The sequence below is a fragment of the Lycium barbarum genome, chromosome 6 (assembly GCF_019175385.1).
Source record: "Lycium barbarum isolate Lr01 chromosome 6, ASM1917538v2, whole genome shotgun sequence".
Taxonomy (NCBI): domain Eukaryota; kingdom Viridiplantae; phylum Streptophyta; class Magnoliopsida; order Solanales; family Solanaceae; genus Lycium; species Lycium barbarum.
In genome coordinates, this window is record NC_083342.1 from 39040063 (window position 1) to 39048747 (window position 8685).

Consider the following 8685-nt stretch of genomic DNA (forward strand, 5'->3'; position numbering starts at 1 on the left):
TGTTCCAGCGAAGTTGGCAAGCTCCATTTTCCCCTGGAGTGTTGCCGGGTCAGAGTATTATGCTATGATGTCTTGTTCGGAGTTAGAGACTTTGCAGACAGAGTCGTGGGTATAGGATGTCAGTCTTGTAAGCGGCTCCGTCAGCCGATGTGTCATTTTGTGTTTTGATATAAATTATGATTACGGATTTTGTTTGATTTGAGCACGATGGAAAGAAAGTCTCTGAAACTCTTACTATGTATTTCATTTTATTTGATATAAGAGTCCAAAGAGATCATGTGCGTAATAAGAGTCAGAGGGTTCGCTCGGCCCTACGTAAGGGTCGGGTGCCCATCACACCCTAGCAAGATTAGGTGTGACAGAATGCTTGATGTGTATGATGGGTAATGGTATGAGCGGTGCTCGGTGGTTGGCCCCGGGTACCCGTCATGGCCCGTAGTTGGGTCATGACAGCAGGCAACTGAATAAAGTGACGATCAAGAATAAATATCTGCTTTCAAGGATCGATGATTTATTTGATCAATTGTTGGGTGCCAAATAGTTTTCAAAAATAGATTTGAGATCCGGGTATCATCAGGTGAGAGTCAGGGAAAAAGAAACCCCTAAGACCGCCTTCAGAGCCAGATACGGTCATTTCGAGTTCCGGGTAATGTCGTTTGGACTAACTAATACGCTGGCAGTATTTATGGATTTGATGAACAATGTGTTCAGGCCTTTCCTAGACTTGTTTATGCTTGTATTCATTGATGATATCTTGGTATATTCTCGGTCCGAGGTAAAGCATGCAAATCATTTACGTAATGTCCTTAGAGTTCTTCAGGCTCGAGAGATATTTGCAAAATTTTCAAAGTGTGAGTTTTGGTTGAATTCAGTGACCTTTTTGGGGCATATTATTTCAGCTGATGGCATTCGGGTAGATACCAAGAAGATTGAGGCTGTAAAGACTTGGCCAAGGCTTACAACACCTACGGAGGTTCGTAGTTTTCTGGGCTTGGCAGGTTATTATAGAAGATTTGTAGAAGGCTTTTATTCTATTTCTGCACTACTAACAAAGCTGACTCAGAAGGCCAGCTAAATTTCGATGGACGGATGCTTGTGAACGCAGTTTTCAAGAGTTAAAGAATAGATTAAGTTCTGCCCCAGTTCTGACACTTCCAGAAGGATCGGAAGGCTATGTTGTCTATTGCGATGTTTCAGGCGTTGGGTTAGGATGTGTGTTGATGCATATGGTAAGGTGATTATTTATGCTTCAAGGCAACTGCGAAAACATGAGAAAAACTATCTGACCCATGATCTCGAGTTAGCTGCGGTGATCCATGCATTGAAGATGTGGAGGCATTATTTGTATGATGTCCATGTTGACATTTATACGGATCATAAGAGCCTTCAGTATACTTTCAAGCAAAAAGAGTTGAATTTACGACAAAGGCGATGGTTGGAGTCGTTGATAGATTATGATAACATTCTATATCATCCCGGGAAGGCGAATGTTGTGGCTGATGCTCTTAGCCATAGATCTATGGGTAGCCTTTGTGATATCCATCTAGAGAAAAGAGAGTTCACTCGTGAGCTCCATCAGTTAGCTAGCCTAGGAGTTTGGGTAATGGACTCGGGCAATATGGTAGCTACCATTCAGAATTCAGATGTTTCATCATTAGTAGTTGAGGTGAAAGAGCGCCAATACGAGGAACCCATGCTAGTTCATAACGAAAATACACTTCCTCAGAATAAAAAGTCATCCTTTGAGATTTCTGGAGATGGAGTTCTCCGATGTCTTGGCAGGTTATGCATTCCTGATGTTGTAGGATTACGTCATCAGATTTTGAAAGAAGCCCATTGTTCTCGTTATTCTGTTCATCCCGGAGAAACGAAAATGTACCATGATCTTAAATCCATATATTGGTGGAATGGAATCAATAAAGATATAGCCGAATTCGCGACTCAATGTCCTAACAGCCAGCAGGTGAAGATTGAGCATCAAAAGCCCGGTGGATTGTTGCAAGCTATGGAAATTCTGACTTGGAAATAGGAAGTAATTAATATGGATTTCATCGCAAGCTTAACTCGTTCTAGGCATAAATATGATTCTATATGGGTAATTGTGGATAGACTTACGAAGTCAGCTCATTTTTTACCAGTCAGAACTACATACGTAGCTGAAGATTGTACGAAGCTTTATGTCAAAGAGATAGTACTACTCCTTTTTTAACTAAATATGACTAGATGGGCCTTTTATTTATTTAGAGAAAAGAAAATAAGTCTAACAAAGGAAATAAAAGCAAATGACCGGCCTAAAATTGGGACCGGCCAAAATAAATTACATTTGACCCCATTTCAAAATTGGGGCTATCTGTGTATTGTTGCCCTATTTCCACGGTCCTTTGTCTTAAGAGTACCACTATTTCCGCCGCTGCTCTCTGAAAATAGTGGGGTAAAGATGATGAAACTAATTTTCCCCCATACTCTTCCTTCTCTTCGTAGCTGCTTATCTTGTAATTGTGCCTTGTCAAATTCGTCCCCTTTGTTCCTTTGTTGTGTGTTATTCCTCTAATTGCATGTTGTTTGAATTAGAAATCTTGTAAACCACTTCTTTTTCTGTGGAATTATATGTACTGCTGTCTTGTTGATTTTCTCAGCACTTGAGGTTGGCCGGTGTTGCTGTGGTCGTGTTTCTCCTTACCACCAACTGGCTCTAAGCTTCTTTCTTCTGTAAGTGACTTTGTAAGCTCCATGTTTTTCCACATTTGATATGTCTTGAAATTCTGTAAATGTTGTATATCACCTTCTATCCATGGCTTTGTGTAGATTTAATTTTAGCCCACTTGAATGAGTATCATAAGATACTAATACAAATAAGGCATCAATAAAATCCATTTGGTATAAGTCATGAAAAAGAATTTGACTTTCTGTTCTTCTCCTATGCTGCCACTACTTTAACTGTATGAAACTTGTTTCAACTTGAGTATGTGATTTGTGCTATGTGTTGTGAAATCCCTAGTGATATTGTTGCATCTTGTGGCTGTCCTGACAATAGGTGTTATGTGACTCTTCAAATTTATGTCTTCTGTATGATATGAACCTGCAAAATAAAACACACTTTGTTAGTAAAAAACACAGTGTCCTCCTCCCAAAGGATTTGAACATGGTGTTAAAATCTTTCTGCTGCTCCTTTTCTAGATCCAAATCATCATTTGTCTGCATCTGTTCCCCTTATCTCTGTATCCTCACTCTCAGATATGGAATCTGAGTTTTATCACTGTTGAAGATCTTTCTACATGTTGAACTTAGGTCCTGGAAGCCATGACATTCAACGTTAGCTTCATCTAGTGCCTGATTAGCAATAGCATCTGCAAGCTTGTTTCCTTCTCTCAAGATATGACTAAATAGAATAGTCCTATTAACTTTTAGCTCCAAAATCTCCTTTATCCAACTTGATATCCCCCAAGGAGGTTTCCACCCTTCCTGTAGAATCTTGTACACTATTTCACAATCAGTTTGGACTACAATATTGTCCAGATTCTCATTTTTGCAATATCTCATGGCCTGCAGAATTGACATAACCTCAGCATCAATATTAGTAGTTATTCCAATCTCTGTAGCATAAGCATATCTCAGATCCCCTTAATTATTTCTCAAACAAAATCCATAGGCACTCCTACCAGGGTTCTCCCTTGAGACCCCGTCTGTATTACATAAAAACCAACCTATTGGAGGAAATTCTCACCTCACTTTTGTGACTTTCAGTCTTCCACACCCTACCTCTAGCATCTGAATCAAGTCTGGCCATTTGTGAGGTAGTTGACTGATAGAAGGATTCCTTGTCATTACTAGTCTCTGTATAGTGACATAGACTAAATAAATGACTTTCCAGTTGATCTTTTCCCTCCATGTTTTATTGTGTTCCTCCTTTTCCATAGTTACCACAAGATGATAGCTGGAACAGCTTGATAAATAAGTTTCCCTCTTCCTTTAACCGATGTAGCCCACCATTTACAATTCTCTGCTATAAAGTTAATCCTTCTATAGACAACCCTGCAAATGAAGAGAAGTAGGACCAAGTCCTATTAGCAGTGTAAGAGTTAACAAACACATGTTGTATTGTTTCCTCCTCAGGGCTGGAACAACACCAACATCTAGGTGCTATGTTATAATGCATTCTCTTCAAAACATCATCCAGAGGAATTTTGTATATCCAGCATCTCCACAAAAAGAATGATATCTTGAATGGAAAACCTTTAATCCATATATTCATGTACATCTCCATAGGTTGTCCTCTCAATCTGATATATTCCCAAGCTGATTTGACTGTAAACTCTCCTTTAGTGTCCAAAATCCACCATGCTCTATCCATTTCTTTGTCCATCCTTGGGGTCTGATAGTATCAGCTATATGTTAAACTATGTCCTGAGGGAGTAAACTATTCAACTTTTTCATGTTCCAATTTCCATTCTCCACTACATCTAATACATTTTGAATGCTTTCATCAAAACCTTCCACAATGAAATATAATGCACCTATTCCTGTCTAGTTATCAAACCAAAACTGTGAATTCCCCATACCAAGCTGCCACCAGATCTGGTGCTCTATTAATTCTCTTGCTTGGATCATGTTTTTCCAAGTTTGAGACCCTTGTTTCCACTGAATAGTTACAAGATTTTCTTTTCTATAATACTTGTTAGCCATGAAAGCACTCCATAAAGAAGGCTTAGTCCTGAAGTTCCACCACAACTTACAAAACAAGGCAATAGAAACATCATGTAGTGATCTGAAACCCATCCCTCCTTCCATTATAGATAGACACAAAAGGTTCCAAGAAGCCTAGTGTCTGCTTTTACCCCCTATTGTGTTACTCCGGAAAAATTGGGCAAACACTTTATGCATTTGCCTGATAACACCTATAGGAGGGTTAACTGTAGATAATAGATGAATTGGCAAATTCTGCAAGACATGTTTAATCAAAATAGATCTTCCTCCAAAGGACAAAAGTTTCCCTTTTCATCTTTGTAGCCTATTCATAATCTTTATAAGAATCTGAGTGAAAAAATCCTTTCTTCTCCTACTATGATAAATAGGGCATCCTAGATAGATGAAAGGGAAATCCTTCCTCACAATACCTGTGACAATTTCAACAGTAATGCTCACATCCCCAGGCAAATTTTTATGCATGTATACAACACTTTTGTCCGTGTTAATCTTTTGTCCTGATGTGTTCTCATATTTATTCAATACTTCCATGATAAGATGCAAAGAGAACACATCTGCTGATGAAAAAATTATCATATCATCAGCATATGATAAATGATTCACCTTAGGGCGCCACTTAGGCATTCCATAGCCTTTAAATTGAGTGCTTAAGCTTAAGGCATTGAGATTCCTTGATAGAACTTCTGCAGTCAGAATAAATAAAGTAGGATATAGAGGGTCTCCTTACTTAACTCCCCTAGAAGACTTAAAGGAACCACATTGTTGTCCATTGACCAATACTGAATACCAGTTGCTACTGATCAGTCTGAAAATCATGTCTATCACCAACTCTGAAAAACTAATATTTCTTAGAACCTTCATTAGAAAAATCCATGAAACCCAATCATAAGCCTTTACCATATCCAATTTCATGACAACATTAGCAGATTTAATTCTAAGCCTGATGTCTGATACAATCTCTTGAGTAAGGAGAACATTCTCCACTATGCTTCTCCCTTTTACAAAACCACCCTGATTAAGAGAAACTATATCAGTCAAACTCCCTATCAATCTTTCATGAATTAGCCTTGAAAATATTTTGTTATTAAAGTTACTCAAACTAATTGGTCTCATATCTGAAAAATTATTGATCAAATCTTTTTTAGGTAATAAGACCAAGTTAGTATGAGTAATGAATCTAGGTAACTCAGCTCCACAAAATAATGCTATGACCATGTTGCAGATATCTTCTTTGATAATCTCCCAGCAAGACTGATAGAAAATCCCAGTGAAACCATCTAGTCCTGCAGCACTTTCCCTATTAAGGCTAAAAACCACACTTTTAACTTCCTCTTCTGATGGGATCTCTCCCAAACAAGTATTTTGGTCCCCATAAATCATTTAAGGAACATGATCCAATATTTCAAAATATGTTGGATCTGCATCCTTTGTGAATTGTGCTAAGAAAAATCTGATTGCCTCCTGAGAAATCTCCTCTTGATTTTCCAGCCAATTTCCTTCTTGATTCTGGATTCTTTTTAATTATAACCTCTTCCTGCTACCTTTAACATATGCATGAAAAAAGGTAGTATCTCTATCTCCATCCTTAAACCAATTCATCCCTGCCTTCTGCTTCTAAAATTCCTCTTCTAAATGAAGATATCTGTTAAGATCAGCCTGAACCTTATGAAGCATTCCCTATTAGTAGGGGTAGGTTGTACTTCAAACTGAAACTCATGCACCTTAATCACCTTTTCTAAAGTCTCAATCTCCAGGAAAATGTTCCCAAAGGTGATCTTGCTCCAATTTGCCAATGCATTTTTCACCTTCTTTAACTTGTGATGAAACAAATTGAATGGGTTTACCATGAAGTCAGCCTGCCAATGTTGTCTTACAGTGTCAACAAAGTTTTCATGTTTTTCCTAGAAGTTAAGAAATTTGAAAGATCTTTTGAAACTTTCAACTTCTCCATTATAAGTGATTAGTAAAGGGGCATGGTCTGATCCTGATCTGATCATATGAGTCACTTCCAGTCCAGCATACTTATTTTGTAGAGCTTGGTTACGGAATAATCTGTCTAACCTTTTAAAAATATAGTCATTTCCACTTTGCCCATTCCACCAAGTATATTTGCCTCCTTTAAAGCCCAAGTCAACTACAGAACAGTTATGAATACAAGCATTGAAACCTTGTACTTCATTCACAGTTACTGGTAATCCACCATACTTTTCCTCTTCAGAAGTGATGACATTAAAGTCCCCACCAATCAACCATGGCCTTTGATTTATTATAGCCTGATTTTCCAAAGCCTCCCATAAATCCATTCTCTCTGATTGATTGCATTTTGCATACACTATTGAAATCAACATCTCCTTTATCTATCCATGAACCTTTAAGCTTAGTGTTAGTAGTTGGGGATGATCAACCACAGTTGTTACTTCAAACATATCATCTACAAAGGCCCACATCTTATTTCTAAAATTCACAAAAGCATGTTGCAATCCAATTCTTCTTCTGTACTCCTCTATTCACTGAGCCTCCAGAATAAAACCAAATTGATATTTTTGATGCATCTTGATAATCCTTGTATAAGATTCCATTGTATTCACAGACCTAATATTCCAAATTATAGCATTCGTAATGGAAACTTAGGCTTCTCCACAGTTCTTCTAGTTTTAACACCACCAGTTGATAGTAAATTTTGCTTTTTCTTACCTCTCCCTATTGCTTTATCAATATGCTTAGGAGAAAGGTCTCCAGCTCTGGCCACTGCTTGCATGTTTTGCTCAATTGAATATTCATTAAGATCCTGCTCCCCTATCAATCCTGATTTTATTTGATCACGCTGAGTGTTTATGACCTGCAATGTTGTGCCTATTTTCATGTCATCCCTTGCATTATTTGAACTGTGACTTGGCATGTTTGGACTTTCCATTTTTAGAGTGCTATTCCCATCTTGTATGCTGGTTTCTGCTGCTTGTGTAGAGGTATTATTGTCATGCACTTTATTCCCTATGCTTTTTGCTTAATATTGACTCTTTGTTGATGAATGTATTGGGCGGACTTGTACTTTATTCCCATCTGAAAGATGATTCTCCATTGTCTCCTCACTGTTTGAGATATTCTTGATCACTTTCATTAATGTGTGCTTTTGTTTGGGTGTACTACAAGTTGTACTGACTTCTTCTGCTTCCTCCAATATCTGATTCTTTGTGTTGCTTCCACTTGGTGAATGTGCTTAATGATCATGCTTATGTGATTTTATACCTGTTCCCGTACTTTTCTCATGTTTTGTTGCCACCAGCTTCTGGCTACTACTTCGCTCTTGCTCTAAACAACCTTTAGTTTGTTGAATCTCCAACTGATCTTCAATATATTTTGTGACAGGTTCCTCATCTTGCACTCCTTCCTCTTCATTTGTCAACAACTCAAAAGCATTTTGAGTTTGTATCATATTATTAGCTTCTTGTGAGTCTTCCCCTTCCTTTATTTCTCCTAAGATGACACCACTGGAATCCTTAATGTATTTGTTCTTTCTCCTCTACATCCATTCTTGCTTTGCCTGATTGTAACCTCTTGTTTTCCCCCCATAATTATTTATGTTTTTCTCTGGGAAATTCTCCTTTGTATTATCTTCTTTTTTGTTGTCTTGTCTCCATGACTCCCTGTATTGCTTTTCTAATTCTAGATGCAAAGCCCTGCACTCTATCTCAGAGTGACCTTGTAATTTACAATGCTTGAAATATTTAGGAAGAAAATCATATTTAATTGGTACCCATTTTTCCATGATCTTCATCCCTTTCTGCAATGTGTATCCTATGTGCATGTGCTTTCATTAAATCAATTCCACTTTTACCTTTGCACAACTTGGCCATGTCTTATTAGTAGTAGCAAGATCAACTACTAATGGTTTTCCAACTGCAGATGCTAAGGAGAAAACAGCCTTTCTAGCAAAGAAATTTGGTGGCAGTTTAGCGAAACTTATCCAGGCCAAAGCAACAG

General features: G+C 37.9%; 1 protein-coding gene across 1 annotated transcript; it reads right to left on the reverse strand.

Annotated features, from left to right (window-relative positions):
* Window positions 1-6289: 6289 nt before the first annotated feature.
* On the reverse strand, window positions 6290-7007 carry LOC132643991 (uncharacterized). Its single transcript, XM_060360519.1, has 3 exons — window positions 6711-7007; window positions 6435-6560; window positions 6290-6346 (listed from the first exon to the last, which is right to left on the reverse strand). Exons 1-3 carry the CDS (start codon window positions 7005-7007, stop codon window positions 6290-6292), a joined length of 480 nt encoding a protein of 159 aa, XP_060216502.1.
* Between the last annotated feature and the right edge of the window lie 1678 nt (window positions 7008-8685).